This window comes from Portunus trituberculatus, chromosome 41 (assembly GCF_017591435.1).
Source record: "Portunus trituberculatus isolate SZX2019 chromosome 41, ASM1759143v1, whole genome shotgun sequence".
Taxonomy (NCBI): domain Eukaryota; kingdom Metazoa; phylum Arthropoda; class Malacostraca; order Decapoda; family Portunidae; genus Portunus; species Portunus trituberculatus.
The window spans coordinates 3,289,932-3,312,635 of record NC_059295.1 but is presented as its reverse complement, the minus strand read 5'-3'; the positions used below and the strand labels follow the sequence as shown (position 1 = coordinate 3,312,635).

The following is a 22,704-nucleotide window of genomic DNA, read 5'->3' as shown; positions in this document are numbered from 1 at the left end:
TTGTGAAATTGAGTTTATTGAGGATTAGCTGATCAAAAGACCACACTTTAATGCAATTGATAACCTGTGGAAAATTGTTAAGAAGGATCTACAGGGAAAGGACATATCCTCAATTGCAAAGCTTGAGAGAGAGATCCGTGTGTCGTGGCATTGTATTGAGCCACACAAATTAAGAAATCTTGCGCTATCTATCTCAAAAAGGTGTATGGATGTTATCAAGAGGAAGGGTAATCCTACCAAGTACAGCAATACTCTGCTTAACGAACAGGATACGGGGTGTCAAATCTGTTTGTAGAGCGGAAATTCGTCAAGCAGACGTACTTTTACCTCAGCAAACCACCCTCTGCTGGCGGAACCTCCACATGAGATATGCTTGCCTTGAACAACACCAGTTGTTTCCTTGGCACCGCACTGGACGGACGCGCTGTGCGGGCTTAGTATTTTTTGCACGGTGTTGTTTTTTCAGGTAAGGCCACATCACTTGTTACGCAGGTACAGTGTCTTCTACCCGTGATCCTGTTAGGAGCGGGTAGCACTGGAATTTGGTTGTTTTTTCCACTGTTACCCAGTGCATGTGCCGCTCATATTGGTCTCGGCTGGATTGTGTTTTTCATCACCAGTTTTGCAACCATGTCTGCCACTGAGGGGGTGTCTGCTGACCCTCGCGGTTCGCCGGCTGCTCTGAGGCGCAGCAGGTCTTCCAGGCCAGGCTTTGCGGTGCCCTGTGACGTCAATTTAAGCCGCAGGTCCAGCAGTTCGTCGCCAGTTGCTGGGCGGTCGGATGTTTACAGACCGAGGCGTCGGTCTGGCGGTAGTCGGTCGCAAGCAGGGCCGGCGTCATCTACCAGTGGTGCCCCATGGGATGCTGTGATGGCGGCCTTGGCAGAGCTGCGGGAGGACGTCAACACGTTGAAGGTTGCAAGATCGGTGGCTTCCCCTGCACCACCAGTGACTGATGGGGCAGGGACTTCTACTGGTCAGCAGCAGCCGAGTTCCCCTGCTTACTTCTCGGGTTTTCACGACTCTGCTAGTGACGGCGAGTCGGTGGGTCAGGACACGGGCGGCAGCGCCTTGTTGCAGGCAGCCAAGGCCTTTGGGCCTGCCGATCAGGTTTTGGCTGACATTGACCCGAAGGTTGCCGAGATGGTGAACTTTGTGTTCGACAGTGGTTTGCGAGAAGATGACTACAAAGACATCTGCAAGGACGACATGGTCAAGAGGCCTGCTAACTGTCCTGCCCTCGCGCCGGTGGACTGTAACCCGCAAGTCTTGCAGGCTTTGTGCACCGATGCCAAGAAGGCAGATTTCCGGTTGAAGGACGTCAACAAAGACATTCAGAAGGCGGCTACCATCATTGTGAAATCTCTTTTGTGCCTGGATAAAGTGGCGCAAGATGAGGGTCATTCTGTGCTTGCGCACGAAGTGGGCTTGTTAAATGGGGCTCTGGCCTTGTTAGGCAATGCTAACCACAAGAATAACACTGCTCGTCGGTTCGTGATGAAACGGGAGTTGAACCAAAAGTATGCCCATCTGTGTTCGGATAAGGTCCCAATGTCACGGTTTCTTTTTGGCGATGAAGTTTCTCTTTCTGCAAAGCAGATTGAGGACACAGAAGCTCAACAACAAAATTACCATGAAGAAGCCGGTGTCTGCATGGAAGTTCGCAGGGGGCAGGTCGCGTGGAGTCTGGGGTCGGCCTGCTCACAGGGGCTGGTCCTCCAGAGTCCACCCTTACGTGCCGTCGCGACCGGCCTTCAGGAGTGGTCTGAGGTCAGGCCCCAGCTGCCAGGACATGGAGTCAAAAAATGGCAGAGGCCGCTCCCAGTACCGGCCCTGGCCATAACAGAGGCAAGTACCACTTTTGAAGCTGGCAGGCTTCAGTATTTTGCTCATGAGTGGCATAAAATTACTAGGAATCAATTTGTTTTAGATATTGTTCAACACTGTCATTTTGACATCAATTCAGCTGACATTGCCCATTTATTTGCAGGTGATCTTGAATATCATTTTAGTGTGCCAGAACAACAGATTATTTCTAGGGAGATGCCAAACATTTACAGCTTAAGGTGATCAAACTTACACAGAGGACAGATGATCAAATCATCTCTCCAATTTTTTTTAAGGGAAAAGAGGAATGGTGAGGCTAGGGTGGTGCTGAACTTAAAAGAACTCAACACCTACATTCCATACAAACACTTCAAAATGGAAAATTTTGAACAGGCAATTACTTTGGTAAGTGAGGGGGATTTCATGGCCTTTGTTGACTTGAGACACGCATATTATTCAGTTAGGATTGCAGAGGAACAACAGCGTTTCTTTTGTTTCACATGGCATAACAACATTTATCAGTTTACCTGTTTACCTAATGGTGTGTCTGAAGGCCCACGTCTTTTCACCAAGCTTATGAAACCCATGTTTGCTGCTTTAAGGGAGAAAGGTCACCGGATTACTAGTTTCATTGATGACACCCTCATTTGTAACAGTACCAGGCAGGGTTGTTTAACCCTTAAGAGGTCAACCACGTACATGTACGTGGAGTCTTTGCTTACTATCTGTGGTCAATCACGTACAAGTACGTTCGCCCCTTTCTCAGTTTCCATGCGTTTGAAATTCCCTCTAACTTCAAGATTTATATTCTTTGAAGTGTCTAGCATATATCAGCACAGTTTCCCGCCATTCTGACATGGATTAGTCATCTCCCTCCCCCCACCCCTCCCTACCGCCTTAGCGTGACTCCAAAAAAACGGAGCGACATTTGGTATTACTGTCATGAATGTGATGTAGCTCTATGCATTGAGCCTTGTTTTGAAGAATATCACACCCTGCTGCAATACTAAAAAGCTTAGATACTGAAAGAAAAAATAATAAACAATATTTTGTGGTAAACTGAGCAAATTATTTTTTACATTATATTTACAGTATTTACAAATATTTTTTTTGTATTTTTCATTTCATAAAACATGGGTTAATTTATGAATATGTAACCATTATACACATCTCGTAGGAGAAAAATATCGATAAAACGATTAAAAAAGTCTCATTCAGAAGTTGTACGTCTGGCAGCATCACTAAGCGAGGTAAATTTAAAGCTCCAGGTGGACATTAAAAAATGGCAATTTCGAACTTTAACTCTTATTTTTACTTTTCTATGCCCATTTTGAGTTTTATGGAATAAAAAAAGAAAGTGGAATTTTTGGTGACCTGGATGAGTATTCAGAGGTAAATCAGTGCTGACCTCTTACAGGTTAAACTGCATTCATGACACTATCTAGTTGTTGACGAAGCTGGGGTTTCACATTAATTTTGAGAAATCAGTGCTTGTTCCCACTCAGCGTATTGAGTATTTAGGTAACATGATTGATACGCAAAATATGACTGTGTCCTTGCCTGAACGCAGGATCAATAAGATCCTGCTGGCTTGTAAGTCTCTCATGAGTAAAGACGGATAAAATTTGAGAAGTTGCTCGAGTCACTGGTCTTTTGGTGGCTGCCTCTCCAGCTGTGACTCTTGGTAAATTGCACTACAGGACACTGGAAAGGGCAAAAATTTTGGCTTTGCAACAAGCAAAAGGAGATTTTGACAAAACGTTGGAGGTCACTAATGATATGACAGATGATTTGACATGGTGCGTTCATAATGTTTCCATCCAGAACAGACTGATTTTCAGGGCAGGTGCGGACATTGCCTTGCACACAGACGCTTCCAACACAGGCTGGGGAGGTCATTTAAATGAGCGTATCACTGGGGGCAGTTGGTCATTAAAGGAACAACACCTTCACATAAATGCCCTTGAACTTAAGGCTGTTTTACTTGCTCTGCAGACCTTCCGCACTGACCTAAAAGACAAGCACATCAAAGTCTTTTGTGACAACACCACGGCAATGACTTACATTAATGAAATGGGAGGTACCAAATCTCTTACTTGCAACAACATTGCTACAGCTATCTGGGACTGGTGTTTGGCAAATAATGCTTGGATTACCTGCTCATTCATTCCATGTAAAGACAATGTTAGGGCAGACTTGGCATCTCGTCATAGGAACGAACGCCACGAATGGCAACTGAATGTGTCCATTTTTCGTGCCCTGTGTCATGTTTTTTGGCACTCCTACCATAGATCTGTTTGCCTCCAGACTAAACAAACAAGTTCCACTTTTCTGTTCTTGGAGGCCGGACCCCGAAGCTGCTTACTTTGATGCCTTTTCCATCAAGTGGTCAATGTTTCCTCTTTGTTACATGTTTCCCCCTTTTTCACTCATCTCTAGGTGCCTACAAAAACTGCGGGCCAAACAAGCCGAGGGCTGAATGGTGGTGCCCCTGTGGCCGTCACAGCCATGGATGGGCATGTTGTTGCACATGCTGGTCGACCACCCTCGGTTGATTATGCGGGGGCAAGCAGTTCTGACACATCCGTCCTCGGCAGCCCAACACCCAGTTTTGGTCCACACACAACTCATGGCATGCAGGTTATCAGGGAGTCTCTCAAAGCACGAGGCATATCTGCAGACGGTTCAGACATCATCATGGCCTCTTGGAAGCCGGGGACGGCCAGACAATACAGACCACACATCAGTAGGTGGACACACTTTTGTAGTAGGAGACACATTAATCCCCTTAATCCCACAGTAACTTGTGTTATTAATTTTCTGACTGAATCTTTTCACAGGAACGTGGGGTATGAATGCCTTAATACTGCCAGAAGTGCTCTTTCTTCTCTGGGTATTGTCATTGATGGCTGCCGAGCGGGGAACCACCCTCTGGTGGTCCGATTTATGAATGGGGTGTTCAACCTCCGGCCTCCGCTCCCCAGATACACGGTCACTTGGGACGTGGCTCCAGTCCTGGACACGTTGCGCTCCTTGCATCCTCTCCATGAGCTACCCCTTAAAACTTTAACCCTAAAGCTAGTTACTCTTATGGCTCTTACACAAGCAGCAAGAGTCCAGACTCTACATTTACTGGTCCTTACAGACTTTTTCATGGGAGAGGATTCTTGTTCAGTTCAGTTGGGAGGTAGTATCAAACAATGCAAGCCGAAACACAACATCCGTAGGGTCCAGTTTGTGGCTTATCCAAAGGATCCCCGTGTCTGTGTCTTGACTACTCTGCAACATTACCTTCACCTTACAGAGTCGCTTCGACAGCCAGGCTGCTCCGCTGACGACAAGCTCCTTATTAGCTTCATTAAGCCTCACAAACCGGTCACCAGTAACACCATCACTAGGTGGGTTAAATCTATGCTGTCTATGTCTGGGGTGGACACAGCTCAGTTCACTGCAGGCAGTGTTAGGACTGCCGCTGCATCAAAAGCGAAGGCCATGGCTGTGCCCATTTCATGCATTATGGACAAGGCAGGTTGGGCCAGGGAAACTACCTTTGCCAATTTCTATGACAAACCTATTGCTCTGGGGTCGGATCCTTTCCAGGATGCCATTTTTGACTGTACCTAACTGGAGTTACTTTTGTTGTCTTATTGTTTCTTTGGTTGACATTCTGTATTCAGTATGGTTATGAGTTTGGAACTGCAGGTGTACTTTCAGTTTAAGTTTCCTAGGTTTCATTTACTTTCTTATCTTGTACCTTCATGTATGCTGGCAGGTATTTCCAGTAAATTTTGTTTTGCATCTTCCTTTGCTTTCATTCAAATATGTTCATTCAAATATGTTCATTCATATTTGAATGAATTATATATATTCGTGGCTTCAAAGCCTCATGTGGAGGTTCCGCCAGCAGAGGGCGGTTTGCTGAGGTAAAATTGAACAAGTAGACGAGACTTACCTGTAAGTTGAAGTATGCTTGGGATTTTACGAAGCAAATTGCCACTGCTGGCCTTGGAACCTTCACATGCCCTCCACTCCCCGCTCTGGTAATATCATTCTCTGGCCGGGTACTTTTATTATGTACGATATGTGCTTACTTTCTTATGGCATGTGGGTAGTCGTCTGGTTTCAAAGTCTGGTGTGGTTCGAGGCAAGCATATCTCATGTGAAGGTTCCAAGGCCAGCAGTGGCGGTTTGCTTCGTAAAATCCCAAGCATACTTCAACTTACAGATAAGTCTCATCTACTTGTTCAATTTTCCCATAGGAAATAATAGAAATAGGGGGGATGCATTCTGGGCTGGTCCCCCAACATACAACATGGGTTAAAAAAAATTATATATATTTCTATTAGCTTTTTACAAACCTTGCTATCCTTGATATCTTAGTATTCATATACGCTCATGCCATGAGGATAACCTGGACTCTGTGGCACTGAGTGATAGTGAATTACTAATGAAATACCGAAAGTATTTCATTAGTAATTCACTATAACTCAGTGCCACAGAGTCCAGGTTATCCTCATGGCATGAGCGTATATGAATACTAAGATATGATATCCATTATAGCAGGCAATAGAGGAGTGGAAACATAAATTTAATATTGTGGTGAAAGACAACACACCAGGCTAAAAGGGTCACAAGAAGAAGAAGAAGCGGCCAAGTCACTGAGTCTCTGCCTCGTCTGCTGTGGCCGATCTCATCTCTCCTTTATTTTTTGGTATTCCATGTAAGATTTCACTTTATGCATTACAAAACAATCCTTTCTTGGGGGCAAGGTTTGTAAAAAGCTAATAGAAATGTTGTTTTGTAAACATAAATGCATTTATAAGACAGTAACACCACCTCCAGAAGTGGTGTTCCCACCAACCTCAGAGCAACCTCATCACTGTCCCGCCAAGCGTTCATGGAAGCCATTTCGCGGCAGGAGGTTGCTCTGAGGTTGTTAAAGAATCTTGGATCCGGCCCGAGGAGCACTAGAGACAGGCGGGGAGCCAGCCAATCACAGCGAAGGTGCCGCGTTTGGTCCCTACCCGGCAAATTCAAACCCAGAAAATTCGCTAAAAAGGATGTGGTTGTACGTTATGCGGACATTTTGGTCTAACTTTATATACACTCGACCCTCGAAACAACGGACCTCCCATCAACGGATTTTGGAAACTACGGACAAATTCTGGAGTCCGGTTTAATCTACAGACGAATATTAAAATGCGCAGGATTGTCCGTTCCCGGCAAATTATTGTCCGGTAGGTGGCGAGTCGGTCGCGTCATCAGCTGTTGGCTGCCATGTTTTATCTTCAATCCGTGCGTTTTCAACCAATAGCGAACATTGTCCAGTGCTTACCACGGCTTTTTTATGCATTTGTAACCTTCCGACGAGTGCTTAACCTATCCAAAATGCCTCCTAAACCTAGTAAACTTCGTTTTCTGTATTGTTTATTAATATTTATTAAACTGACCATGCTCATGTCATCTATTTCAGGTTATTTGTTGTACTTAATGCTTTGTAATACTGCTTGAATGATTTCTTAATGATTACACAGCATTTTACATACATTTTATACAGTTTTTTATGTACTTTTGCAAAGAATGGACTTTTGCAATCTACATACAGACAGGGTTGTGCACGCATTTGTCCGTTGTTTCAAGGGTCGAGTGTAGAACGTTAAACCGGAAATTAGTTAGATGAATGTTCGTTAAGCAGAGTATTACTGTATTGAATGTAAGTACAGAACGTTGATTTATGAATATTTCCATAACCATGTGCAAGTTTTTTTTAGTAATGAGGGGACTCAGCCTACTGCTGCATTAAGGACTGTATGAAAATAAACTCATTTATGGGCTCCATATATTCATGGTTTCTTGTAAGCTACTTCCTACCCTAAAAGGAAAAAAAATATCATACTAACTTTGAGTTATCAACTGAGAAACTAAGTAATTTTTGTCCCAGGAATAGTAGTAGTATAAAAAAAACACACAACACATTTATATAACCTTAATTCTACTATTAACACATTTATGTTGTAGATATGTTTAAAAATACTTTAGCTATTTCAATATCTCGATAAGTGATAGTAGAATATTAAAAAATATATAATATACAGTGGACCAACTTTTCTATGAAAAATTATGATATCTGGTGAATCTAGCAACTGCAATGGGAACATGGGTGCCTTCCTATTTGTTACACCAGTCTGTGAGCTATCTTAGTCTTATAATAACAAAATTTATAGTAAACATCATACAACAATAAAAAATAATGAGATATACATTACCACAGCATGGAAAGTAGCAACTTCCTCTCTTGGTTCAAGCTTGGTATCATACTGAGGCTGCATATCAACAAAACTGTGTAGCATATTAGGAATTTCTTCTGAGGACACTGTAGCTTGAGGAATATGTGGTTGTGGCTTTGTTTCTACAGGTTCTATTTTCCTTGACTTCATAATATCAACTGCAGGATGCAAAGAAGTATCAGATATCTGTTCATGAGAGGACTGATCAAGGGCACTTGAATGTGATGTTGTTGGAAAATGTGGCGGGGAGATTTTATTACGATGGTTGATGATGGTATTAGAAGGCTGCATAGGTGGTAATGGCTGAACAGCTACATGTGGCTGTGGGGAGGAAGACATCTGTGTTTGCAGAAAATGTGCTGGGGCATTATTTTGTAGAGGAGCATGAGTCAGCTCAGTATTATAGTCCTGAGACTCTGAAAGGTGTCTGGGTGGCTCTTCTATGGGAGTAAAGTCAGGTGTTTGATTCTCGACATGATTAAAGGTTCCTTCATTATCATAGCAATGAACTGGTGTTGGGGCTGGTGTAGAAACAGCAACATAGTTATTCGTTTCCATTGCATGACTTGTAGATGGGATGTTGTTTGAAGCAGGCGCTTGAACTTTTTTCTTGGATAGTGATGTCCTTCTCTTCTTGCGAGCAGGCCCACTTGAGTCAGTCTTATTTTTATTTTTCAGGTTGGTTTTGACACCATCATCATCAAGAAGAGATAACCCACGAATTCTTAGGCATTCTGCAGCACGCATAATGTCTGGGATCAAAGAATCTTTCACACTGACTTCTCCCATGTACATGAAATCAAGAAGAGCTTCTAATTCTTTAGAAGTTACATTATTGATGACAACTACTGGATTTATACATGGTGTCCATTCAAAGATAGCATTAAAATACTGACTACATGTTGAGAGGACAAACTTATGAACAGGATAAAAATTTCCTTCACAAGCTAATGTTGCATCAGTGTAACTAGTCTGAAAAGAAAGGAAATTAAATTTAGTACAATTTATAATAAATGACACTTTCTTACAGAATATCTTAAAAACACAAGAAAAATCTCATACACAAAATAATAAGTAAAATCTCTCTACCTTGTTCCGTAAGTTTCCAATGGCTTGACTAAAAACTGAAGCGTGCTCCATCCAGTGTAGCGCAAGCAGGTCACTCTCCATCCTGGACCTGATAATAAAATTATTGTTAACATAACATAAATAATAGGATAACAAAGGGCCACCAGGGCCCATCTAGGTTATCCTGTATCAGTCGCACAGCGACCTCATCATCAGTACTTAAAAGATACACTTACAAGTACACAATACATTATATACTAATTCTAAATATTTGGCCCATTAACAGGGCTAAGTCCTGCAGCGAAATCCTCTACAATTTGTGGTCCCCATACATGGGGATCATGTCTTGTTTAACTATAGTAAATTTCTTATAAAACTATCATGCAGTGCTATACATAATTATAAATCTAATAAATTTAAGTGCTTATCTAATCTGTTTTAAACATTGTCAAACTAGTGCTATTTAAAACCATCTCTGGCAATGCATTCCAGAAGTCTACCACCCTATGACTAAAGAAATATTTTCTTATATCTAACCTGCAGCCTTGCTTTCTAATCTTCCTGCCATGATTTCTAGTCCTATTTCCTCCTCTAAGGTAAAGAAAGATCTCACATCTATGTAGTTTGTATCTGAGAACATTTTAAATAACTCTATCATATCCCTCTTATACATCTCCTCTCAAATGAAAACATGTTTAATTCCTTTAATCTATCTCTATACTCCAGGCGCTTTAATGCTGGTATCATCCTAGTTGCTCTTCTCTGAACTGCTTCTAACATGTTGATATCCTGCCTATAGTGGGGTGACCAGGCCTGTATGCAATACTCTAAATGGGGCCTAACATAGGAATTATATAAGCTACGCACCACTTCCTTACTTTTATAACTAACATTTCTATTTATAAAACCCAGGATCCTATTTGCCCTATTTCTTGCTTCTAAACATTGCTTTGAAAATTTCATAGTCCTGTCTATCACTACTCCTAAATCCTTTCCTTCCTCTACTGCCTCTAGCCAACATCCCTCCATCTCATAGTTAAAGTTTGTGTTGTCTTTACCTAAATGCATAACCTGACACTTTTAGAATTAAACTCCATCTGCCACCTGTCTGCCCATGCTATCAGCCTGTCCAGGTCTCGTTGTATTCTGTAATTGTCCTTTTCACCCTGTACTGCACATGCTATCTTAGTATCATCTGCAAACTTTGATACTTTGCTACTAATTCCTATATCTAAATCGTTAATGTACACCAAGAAAAGAAGAGGTCCTAGCACTGATCCTTGGGGTACCCCACTAACCACTTCCTTCCACTCAGACATTGCCCCATTTAATACTACTCTCTGTTTCCTATCAGAAAGCCATTCACTAATCCAATCAACTAACCTACCCCTATCCCATGTAGTCTCAATTTGTACACTAGCCTCCTATGCGGTACCTTATCAAACGCCTTGCTAAAATCTAGATATATAACATCTATGCTATTTCCATCATCTAACTCCTTGGTAATATATTCTAAGATATCGAGCAAATTTGTAAGACAGGACCTCCCTGATCTAAAGCCATGTTGGGTATCTCTAATTAATCTATTCTCATTTAAATGCTCCCAAATACTACCCTTAATGATTTTCTCTAGTATCTTACATACTATACTAGTTAAACTGATCGGTCTATAATTATTCGCATCATCCTTCCTACCTTTTTAAATATTGGAGTAACATTAGCTAACTTCCAGTCCTGAGGTATCTCAGCAAACCTAAGTGATCTTTCAAAGATTAACTTAAGTGCTTCAGAAATACTGTCTACACCCTCCCTAAGTACTCTGGCATGTAGCTCATCAGGACCACTAGCTTTCCTATCGTCTAGTTCAAGAATAAATTTCCTAATAATTCCCGGTTTTATATCAATATTTTCTAAAGCTCTTAAACTACTCGTCGCACTGTTTGTAACAGGATTTCCTATTCTTTCCTAGTAAATACTGAAGAAAATTGTTCATTCAATAATTCTACTATGTCTTCATTTTGATCCACTACTACACCATCTTTTCTGAGTGGTCCAATCCTATCCTTATTTCTTTTATCACTGACCTTGTAATAACTATATAATTTTTGGGATCTTTACTCCCAGCTCTAGCTAGTTTTATCTCTGCCTGCCTTTTACTTTTTTTATAACCTTACTCAAATCATCTCTGACCTGTCTGTACCTAATCAAATCTACATCTTCCCACTTTTCTGCAACTCTCTGTATGCCCTCTTCTTCTCTCTGATCTGGCTACCTATCTCATGAGTCCACCATAATGGCTTCCTGTTTCTCTGCCTTATATCTTTGTAAGGGATACACTGCATCACTATACCCTTTACTACAACCTTAAAAATATCCCACATCTCCTGTGCAGTTTTATTTCCAAAACTATCTTCCCAGTTTACCTCTCCTAATAACTGACGTAACCTACCATAATTGCCTTTCTGATAGTTTGGGACTCTAGTCTTATTCACTATATTATCCCTACTGGAATTAATGATAAATCTAATTATATGATGGTCACTGTTTGCTAAAGTCTCTCCTACCTCAACTTCCTTTAAACAATGCTCAATATTTGTTAGTACTATGTCTAAAACCTTCCTCCCCCTAGTAGGTTTATCTACCATCTGCACTAAATAGTTATCCTGAAAACTTTCCATAAACTTATTTTCACTAGCATCTCCTACCATCCTCTCCCAGTTTACTGACTTAAGATTAAAATCCCTAAGATAATTGTCTGACTAGTACACCCCTATTTATCTCATCTACCATAAGGTTGTCTACATCTGCTGACTGGTTAGGTGGTCTATAAAAGCTCCTACTCTAATAACCTTACTTTTGTTTACTCTAACATCCAGCCATAAGGACTCTACTCTGTTATCTACCTTAATACCATTAACCTGACTGGAAATGAAGGATTTTTTACATAAATAACTACTCCTCCACCTATCCTACCAATTCTCTGGTGTAAATACATAATGTATCCATCTACTTCATATTCTTTCCTATTTTCCTAAACTTTTCCTCATTTACCCATGCCTCTGTGACACATACAACATCTAAGTCCTCCTCAACTATATAACTAGATAACTCGTCCTTCTTGTTCCTAAGACTCCTGGCATTTACATAAAAACATTTAAGTCCTGCTACCTTCCTAGATGCTGTCTCCTTATTTGGAATCCTAATCTTATTCTCTCCTATTTGCACCTGGAAATCTTTCCTAATCTTTTCACTATCTCTGTTTATCCTATCTAATTTATGTCTAGCATCTTTCTTCTGGAATGCATTTGCTACCTCACCCCTACACTCCATCCCAACTCCCCTCCAGACATCCACTCAGCACATCCACACCCTTCCTACTCAGATGCACACCATCCCTAGCATACAAATCCTTCGCCCATAGAACCTATCCCATACATCCACAAAGCTGACACCCACATCCTTACACATCCCTTTTACCCGATCATTCACACCAATGGCTCTAGACAACCATTCCTGCTAACATACACACGAGGCAAGATTCCTGACACTACACACCTCCTACCACTCTCCCTTATCTTGCCTAACATTTCCCGAAATCTTGCCACTAACTCCTCCGACCCACCTGCTCTGACATCGTTCCCACCTACGTGCAAAACTACTACACCCTCCCTCTCCATCCCCCCAACCCTCTTCTGCACCTCCTCACTCACTGCCTTCACACCTGCACCAGGCATACACACGTTCGTCCTCCTATCCCTGTCTTTCCCACAGAAAGTGCTATCTAAATACCTAACCTGAGAGTCACCCACCACACACACCTGAGGTGTGCTAGGCACAACCATCCTCCTCCTCTCCTCTACCCCCTTCTTTCTCCTTTCACTCACCACAACCACTTCATTCACTCCACTCTCACTCTCTCTCCCCTCCAACAAACCGAACCTATTTTCACACTCAACAGGTTTAGTCCTATCCTCCCTAACTGCCTCCGCTTTCCTTCCCTCGCAACCTGCCATCTCTGCCCATCCTGACTACTATCTTTCCCAGTCTGGCTCGCCTGCTCCTCTTCCCCACTCTGCTCTTCCCGACAGAGGGCCAAGCCACCCTGTCGCCCTCAGAAGGTCCAACCTTCGGCCTAACACTGATCTCCTGCCTAATTTTTCCACTGCCTCCCCAAGCCTCTTAACCTCCTCCTTCAACTCAAAGATGAGAACTTCGTCGCACTTTTCCCCTCACTTAGCTTTCTGATTTCCTCTCGCATTCTCGGTGCTCAAGAGAAAGAACTAAATTCTCGCTCTTGAGCCTACACACCATACACTCAGAAAAGTCAACGACCTTCCTGTCATGCCCACACATCTCACACACAACAAACTCTCCCAATCCCATCTCAACACTCTCTTTCACGCACTCAATCACACTCTGATATACCTCAGTAGCTACCGCCATACTAATTTACAATCTGTTAACTCACAAACAAATAAAAATACTTGGTGACGGCGGGTTGGGGGAACCGCGGTGGTGGGGAGGCCTGTGAGGTCAACTAATCCTCTTTCAAGGTCAACTTGACGGTTACAAGCCTAGTCTCCTCGCTCTACCAAAATACTTTTAACTCACAAACACTGATTCTAACCACTATCTCACTCTAATCTAACACTTGCAGTACACACTTTCACTTCACTACCACTCAAAAGCACCACACACAGACACGAAGCACAAACACCACTCGCTAACTATAAAAACCACAGCCAAAAACGGAGCGCACACACAACACGTCCACTCGCCACTGAAGTGCCAGTTACAAAAGACAAGTAAAAAAATTATCCAAATTATGAGGAAAAAGGTCTTGAAACCTTCCTCTTGAAATATAAAAGCAGGCAGGGAATTCCAGTTTACCAGTTAATGGGATGAAAGATTGAGAATACTGATTAATTATGTATTAGATTCGGAAGGTGAACAGAATAGGGATGGCTATGTGAAAGTATAAAATCTTCTGCACTGATGCCACAGGAGAACAAGCATGCAATCAGCATGATCAGAAGAGCAAATAACATGAAAATAGCAACAAGAGACAATGACATGAGATGCAACAGTGTGGAAAAGATGGAGGGGTTGTATATAGAGGAAAGTAGTTCACAAAATGAAATGCTTTGATTCCACCCTGTTGAAAAGACCAGAGTGAGTTGAACTCCATCCATGTGAGTAAAACATAATCTGTGTGAACATATTTTTAAAAAGCCTGTGAATAAGTTAGCAGCAGAAGAGGTGGGTGAGAAAAACTGGCAGAGATGGCTTAGAATGCTTATCTTCATAGAATTATTCTTGAGAGAGATGATATGTGAAAGTTTCTAATTCAATTTATAATTAAAGGAACAACCAAGGTTGTTCACAGCTAATGAGTGTCATTGAAGAAGAGGGGGACAGTTATTTGGAAGTTAGTGTCAAGTTGATAAAAGGAAGAATTTTGCTCTCCCTTAATCAGAAATTATAGATAGATAAAAACTCAAGCATTTTGTGGCATGGGTGCATAAGCTGTTTAGTTCCTGAAGGGTTGAATGACTAAGAAAGGAAGTAAAACACTGGAGAGTGGTATCATTAGAGTAAGAGCGGAAAATACTTTAATTTTAACTTCTGAGAATCAATTTACAATAGAAATGGAAGATATGACAGAACACTGTGGAACACTACTATTCATACATCCAAGAGAAAAACAATGGCGTCTACAACAGCAGCATTGAAAAGTAAAATAGAAACAATATAAAATTACAGATGATAGAAGCCATGGGAGGGTAGCTTGGAAATTTAAATTTTGAGCAAGATTACTGAATGCTTTTGATATGTGTAAGGAAGTAGAAAAAATCTCACCAAATTCAATAAGGAAGGCCAGATTACTAGTAGAACACCCACAATGGAATCTATGCATATGATAAGATTGTAAAAATAATAGATGTTGACTCTCATATGCATCAGACACACATATACAGCAAAATCTCTTTATTAAATACTCCATTGGCACATAAAACTAATTTGAACAAATTAAAAACAGTTCCTAGTGTAAATGTATAAATTTTCAGTGAGTCAATGAATGTAAAAAAAGGATGATTCTTCTCAGGTGCATTAGCTACATGGTGACAAAATGCACTGGGTGGATGATCTCAATATTGAGGATGAGACGAGAATCTATGGAAGATCTGGTTGAGGGTGAATTGTACAAATTAATAAAGGAAGGGATGATTTCAAGCAGTTCCCCCTTCATCCATAGGTGCATGCAATACAAGCTAGTTCAGTAGCTATGCTGTATCCATCATGGAAGATTGCTGCTCTAATTGTAACCTCAGCTTGCTTGACTTTCAACTCCTCCACCTCCTATCCCTCTGTTATGTGTTAATACATATGAGTATAGATTGATAAGGGGTACTGGAATCAGTAGCTCTTATAAGTCGACCATAAGCACAGTCCTTTTCAAGCTGGCCCAGGTTAATGTTAACTCTGCAGAACAAACTTAACTATGTAAGTTATACATTGCATGAGTATGATTTACATGTGACTGAGGGGTGACTGAAACTTGGCTATTGCCCTCTACACCCTCTTCTTTTGTTGATATTCCGGGTTATATATTTTTGAGGAAGGATGTAGATGGTGTTATTGCAAAACATGTTTTTTTTTTCCATTTATGACTACCTTGTATATCTTTGAGATATGCCCCATGTTAGAGAACAGCTCAGTGGTGTGGAACCTTGGTTATATCAAAGATGTCAAGCCGTTTGAGTCAGTTTAGCGTCGGTGGACAAAATGTGTTCATGACCTCAAGAATTTACCCATTATGATTCCCTTAAAGCTTTGAATATTCCTGCTAAAGGGAGACTATTACATCATGACATTATTAAGATGTGGCAAATTGTATATGTAAAATCCTCCTTGTATATTAATGATTTCTTCTTGCACCCAACTTCTAACACCACCAGAGGCCATCAACACAAGTTGGTCCATGTATGCACCAACTTAGATATTAGGAAACATTCATTCACAATACGGGTAAAAGTCAAGAATAAGACCTCCTTTCTAATCATTAAAACAAGCATGCAAGATGATAAAGTACTTACTATACAACATGTCTGTGATGTTTTTAATGCGGGACGGCTTTTGTAAGGCTATAGTAATTGAATGAATATTCTGGTGCCTGTAGAATCTAAGTCCACAATGATTTGGTTGGTTGTTACAGTTTCATACAATAAACTCTAGATGATTTGTTCTTACTATTTACAACATTTTCAGTAGGTACACTACCTGCCGCAAATGAATAATAATGCTGCAATAAGTCCGGGAATGTGCAGTGTTCGGCGAGTTTTCTCAAAGTCCAGCAAGCTGCGGCGAGCCACTCTCCAGCCAGTGATTTCTGATATGGCGGCAGACAGGTGTATGGATTGTGACCTTGGGTTATTTGCTTTTGTTTTGAAATATAGTTAGGTTTGTTAAGGTTAGGTTAGATTAGGTTTTGGTTAGGTTAGAAAATTTTCCTAGTTTTCGTTAAAAAACGGCTGTTTTTGTCCTTAGACTTTTTCGGATCGTAATATTTCGCCTCTTTTGGCTCCCCCCCCCTAAAACCCCCAAGCTTGCTGGAGCAGGTCGGGGGGGGAGGGAGGAAAAGGAGGTGGTCCTATTCTTGACTTTTACCATAATACGAAACACTGGCCTCAGGAATTCCCTCCCTGAGTCTGTTGTTACATGTTCCAGTCTTGAGTCATTCAAATCCGCCTTACTGTCCCATCTTGAGAATCTATTTTTTTTATCATCATGATTAACAAGGTTAATTTAGTTTATTACTTATTGTTGCCTATGATGCACTTTCCAGCCCGTTTGTAATGTTATTTAAAATGTGGAGTACTTGTATTGTAAGGGCTGGCGCATCAGCAGAGTGCAGCTTCTTGCCAGGAAGCCCACCAAGTAAGAGATGGATTTGCAACTGATAAGGAAAGGGAGGCTGGGGGCAGTCGGCGGGTATTCGGAGACCCATGTCGCTATACTTGATTAAGGTTTAAGTTAGGTTTAGATAGATTACCTACAATAGATTTTATCAGTATTTTAACGATTTAAAAAAAATCATAATTTAGCAAAATACGGCTTTTTAGAATAATTTGGAATACCAAAATTTGGGCTTTTGGGGCTTTCCCCACTCAATAATGCACCGCTTTCCCATCAGGTCTCCAAGCTTGATGATGGTGGGGAAAGGTTAGTCTTACTTCTGTATTTTTACCACCTGTTCAACGAAACCGTAAGAAGCATGCGTAATACTGAATTAATAATGTATTTGGTGCACTTCATTCTTCTTCGCACCCACGTGAAAAACTTACCCCGTCTGCACCAGCGTCTTACAGGCAGCCTGACCTCCGCCGTGACACAGATCACGTATCCTTCTTAGTCTTACTTCCCGCCAACTTCTCTACATTTCCAGAAACCTCTGTCACTTTAACTTTACATACACACACACACACACACCATAAGAACAAACAATTATATATTTTCTTTTTTTCTTTCTTTTACAGGAAAAGGATATTCAAGGACCAGAGGAAACACTTCTCTCATCGCCGTTATAAGCTGAGTTTGCTTTATGCCTTCACTTGTTTGTAAACAGTGTAGTGACACCTAATGGGGGAAAGGGAAACTACATTCACCCGGGTAATTCAAAAGCTGAAATATAAAGCAGTCGCATATTACCATTCTTATCTGGTGAACACTTGTTGCATACAGTGCTACTGGTGCTTTTGTAACGACGACGACGACGACGACAGCAGCAGTAGCAGCGGCAGCAGCAGCAGCAGCAGTAATATTAATAGAAGTAGTAAGGATTTATTACGATACCAATTAGCTACCATTTCAAAACGTAATATATACGTAGTGTGTTTGCTGGGTAGCTATAGATACATATTTAGTTTCCTTACCTGCAAGAATTCTGACTACATTCTTCACAAGAGGTCTAAAATTTTCTTTAGATTAGTCCTTAAAATGATTCCCACAGATGGGCATTGTGTGCCTTATATAATAAGCAATATTTATAATGCCTTGAGCATTCACCTTGAATAGCTTTCTCGATATTTTCAGTAATGCGTCTTCCTATTTATTTTTGGCGATGGCAAAAAGTAATATGGCTAAGGATGTATTCAAAATTTATATAGGTATCCTTAACGAGGATACATTAGTTAACCTTGGGTAGGCAATTAAAACTATAGGAGGGTATTTTGAAGGATTAGAATGACAATTTTTGGCGGGAATAAGCTGAATGTAGGCAAACTTCCAACAAGAAGGAAATGTAGAAGTTAATAGACAGAGTTGAAAGAGTTTGACTAGGCAAGGTGCAGACACGGAGGCACAGTTTCGAAGAACAATAGGAGGGACATCATCAGGTCAATAATTAAGCCTTCCTAGGGTTTAGGCCAGTGAGGACATAGAAAACATCATTGCAAAGGATTTTGATGAGCAGCATGAAGTATATGGTCAGAGAGTGAAAGAGAGGAAGGAACAATTAAGCCCTAAATCATAAAAAAAGTAAATAATAATAATGATAATAATAATAATAACAATAATAATAATTGTTATTATTATCATTATTGTTATTATTATTATTATTATAATGATAAAAAAACAAAGGTATGAGTGAAGATTTCAGCTTTAGAAATAGATGAGGTTGCTGTAGGTAGGATGATGCCTGCGTGCCGGATAATTGCTGAATCGGTTTTGAGTAGTATTCCTTTATTAGTTTACTCCTTGCACGCGTGACTTCTGATGGAGATATAAAATAACATCATATTACTGGTTCATTTTATTTTTGTGCACGTAGGTACTGTTCAAAGGTCTTGAATGACAAGAGTCAGGATATCTTCCATCAATTTATATCAAGGAGGTAATGTTGATAAAGACGCCATGCGCCTTTCTCGCTGTACTAAAAAATTACACCCCATTAACATTGCCCTTTCCTGCGTTAAGCAATGGTAAATTGCCGATTGTTTTTTTTTTTTTCAATACTAGAGGAAAACTAAGGAAGAATTGATGGTGTAACTTATGTAAACCACATTATAGTTTCCTAAATATGTCATGTAGACCTGTTAATAACGGTGTTAATCCAAAATAGCTGCAATATTGAAAGAAGTACAGCAGGACGTCTCGGAGAAATTACGGCAAAAAGATTACTTTTTTCTCGTTTAATGCATGACAAGGAACAAATTGTGAAGTAAAATTTCAGTGATTGATGCTTTTCCAACGCACAGTAACATGAAATCACACATCATTCTATGTAAATGAGAGAGAGAATATTAATTAATCTATATATCTTAGAGAGAGAGAGAGAGAGAGAGAGAGAGAGAGAGAGAGAGAGAGAGAGAGAGAGAGAGAGAGAGAGAGAGAATTTTGGGTTAAGTAATTGCTATACCAAGAAAAAATCAACCTTCAGGCCAAGTTTCACCTGATATACAGTTTACTTTTCCTTCATTTAAATATGAATGTATATGTAGCCTACATGTCTACATGTATACATGCACATGTATAGGTGTAGACATCATATGTTTGCCCCAAAAACAGCTTCCCACTCTCACCCAAGTTCACCAAAGCTGGAAAGCATTGTGTTATCTCATTTGCATGTAATATTTACCGTCTAAATCTTCGTGGCACAGTATGCCACGACTATTGCAAGTCTAATAAGGTCTAATATGGTAGGCAACCTCGAAACATAGACATAGAAGGAAAATAAGGAGCATAATTCGGGTGTTCCCATGTATTTTCAATGGGTGGTCGGCAATGTTTTGGGTATAAGGGGGGTAGGGGCAGCAGCAGACCAATAGCTCGCTGGCTTCACTTTTGTGACGTCATCCCGCCGCCTGTCTAACCTCCTTGATTTTTTATATCTTCCTTTATTTATTCATTTACTCATTAATTTAGTGATTTATCTTTCATAAAAGTTAAGATGTTTATAAAATTGTGAAAAGATCTTAACCCTTCATACCTACTATTAATTTGCTGGACGCAGAATCCTGCGTATTTCAAGCTAGAAAAGAAAAAAAGGTGGCAATCAGTGTTGCCACTCCTTGGATTTTTTCCCAAGATCTTGGCTTTTTTACCATCGCCTTGGGATCTTGGATATGAAATGGAAAAAACCCTGGAATCTTGGCATTTTTAGCAGTGTAAGTTATATGAAATGATTTTCATGGTCTTGGGAAAATCGTAGCACCTAACTTATCCTGTGAAAAAAAAAAAAACGTTAATCATTATGGACCCAGGTAACTTACTATGTTCTTATGAAATATAAACGGGAGTAGTCTGTCACGAACGCGTAAGCAACGGGCGCGAGACAAGGAGAGTACCTGTACATCACTTGCCCCTCCCCTCGGGCCCCGCTCGCAGTCACCTGTTCCTCACTCTGAGTCACTCAGTATTCTTGTACCCTCAGCGGCCAGCGCTGTTGAATTCGCGTTGCTCCTGGATAATATCATTTCCCCTTCACTCTACAATGAGTGGTTCAGGAGAGGAGGGGTGTAGTGGCAGCGTCACCCCACCAAAGAAAAAGAAGAAAGTGTGGTACCAGCAAACATTTAAGAAGGAATGGCTGGAGGACGAGGAACTGAAGGAGTGGTTGCAACCAGATTCTGCAGATAAATACTCAGCGCTGTGTAGTGTATGTGACTGCAAACTAAAGAATTGTAACAAGTCCTCTCTTATGGCACACAAGGCTTCAATTAAACATGTCAAGAACTTAAAAGTAAAAAAGGCTCAGGTAAACATTCAACAGCACTTCAAAAAAGTACCAGGACTAAGTCATCAAGAAAAGGTAGCAAAAGCTGAATTAATTATTTCAGGATTTATGGCAGAGCATAACATGCCATTTCTCCAAGCAGACCATTTAGTGAATGTCTTGAAAAAAGCTTTTGCAGACAGTGACATTGCTAAGGATATTTCACTGAAAAAAACTAAAGCATCATATTTACTGCAACATGGCATTGCTTGGGAAGAGCGTCAGAAAATAGTTAACATATGTAAGGAGAACAAATTCTCATTAATAATTGACGAGAGCACTGACGCATCTGTCTCACAGATCCTGGCACTGGTGGTAAGATTTTATGATAGAAAGAGGTCAAAAGTAACAGACGCCCTTTTAGATATTGTTGAGGTAAATGATGGTACAGCAAATGGACTGTACAGTGCAGTGAAAGAGGTTTTTAGCTCAGCAGGAATTCCATTGAGCAATATAATAGGATTTGCAAGTGATAATTGTTCTACCATGCTGGGGGCGAACAATGGTTTCCAAGCACTTCTAAAGAAGGATCTTCCACATGTTTTTGTCTTAGGTTGTATCTGTCACTCATTTGCATTATGTGCCAGCCATGCAAGTAGTCGGTTACCATCATGGCTAGAATCCTTCTTGAAGGATATATGTTGCTACTTTGCGCGAAGCAGCAAGCGAAATCATGATTTTCGGTTAATTCAAGAAGTACTTGATATGCCAAGTCATAAGATGCTGAAGTTAGCACAGACAAGGTGGCTATCTAGAGGAAAAGTAGTTTCTAGAGTCTTGGAGCAATGGGATGCCCTAAAGCTATTCTTTCAAAGCGAATCAAGGACCGACAAAGTTGATGGAGCTTCACAGATACATAAAATGATGACGACTCGTGGAACGAAACACATGCTGCTATTCATAAACTACATTTTGGGTAAGGTTGACATGATGAATATTGAATTTCAGTCTCAGCACTTCAGACTTGGAACCTTGCACTCAACCATTTCAGATAATTATCGCAGCATTCTTGGTCTCTTCCTAAAACCTGAAGTAATCCAGTCTCATCAGCTAGCTCTCATTGACCCAAGTGATGAATCTTTGCACAAGAGACTGGAAGATCTTAGTCTAGGTGGCAGATGTGAGGGACTGCTGGAGTTAGAAGCTCTTCAGGATAAAGAAAGACTGTTTCGAGTTCACTGCAAACAGTTCCTAGTAGAGTTATGTCTGCAGATAAAAAAGAGATTTCCATTTGCAAAGGATAGTATTATTGCAATGTTGAAAGCTATGAACCCAACAGAAGCTCTCTCAAATACACGGAGCCTGCAATCCCTAACAAAACTTGCAATTCATTTCCCAACTCTGGTAAATGAGAAAGATCTAGACATCTTACAAGAACAATGGAACGATCTTCTCTTGCTAAAGATTCACTGAAGTGCCTAAATCAATCTGCAACCACTTTCTGGAATGATTTACACTCAGTCAAAGATGGAAACAACAGAGCAAAGTTTGGTCTTGTGTCTGGATTAATGTGTGGTTTACTAGCTTTGCCACATTCTTCTGCATGTGAGGAAAGGATTTTTTTCACAGATCAATATAATAAAAAATGATAAGACCAACAAGTTACATGCAAATACCGTAGCAAATCGCTTGCTAGCAAAGCAAGCTATTGCACGAGAAGAAGTGACTTGTGAGAGCTGGGAGCCCTCCTTTTCGTTAATCAGAGAAGTAAAATCAGGGCACTGTCATAAAAGATATAAGGAACAAGAA

General features: G+C 40.7%; 1 protein-coding gene across 6 annotated transcripts in view; it reads right to left on the bottom strand.

Annotated features, from left to right (window-relative positions):
• The window catches only part of LOC123517186 (protein abrupt-like), a 146,586-nt gene extending 128,777 nt beyond the window's left edge, over positions 1-17,809 (bottom strand). For 4 of the 6 annotated variants that reach the window (XM_045277186.1, XM_045277187.1, XM_045277188.1 and 1 more), the window contains exons 1-3: positions 17,528-17,809; positions 9,204-9,291; positions 8,094-9,086 (exon numbers count right to left, since the gene is read on the bottom strand). In XM_045277186.1, the coding sequence (XP_045133121.1) occupies positions 8,094-9,086; positions 9,204-9,284 (1,074 nt within the window). In that variant the 5' untranslated portion in view covers positions 9,285-9,291; positions 17,528-17,809. Of the gene's footprint in view, positions 1-8,093; positions 9,087-9,203; positions 9,292-16,463; positions 17,500-17,527 lie in introns of those variants that run through there. The other 2 variants (XM_045277184.1, XM_045277185.1) reach the window with 2 other exon arrangements.
• Between the last annotated feature and the right edge of the window lie 4,895 nt (positions 17,810-22,704).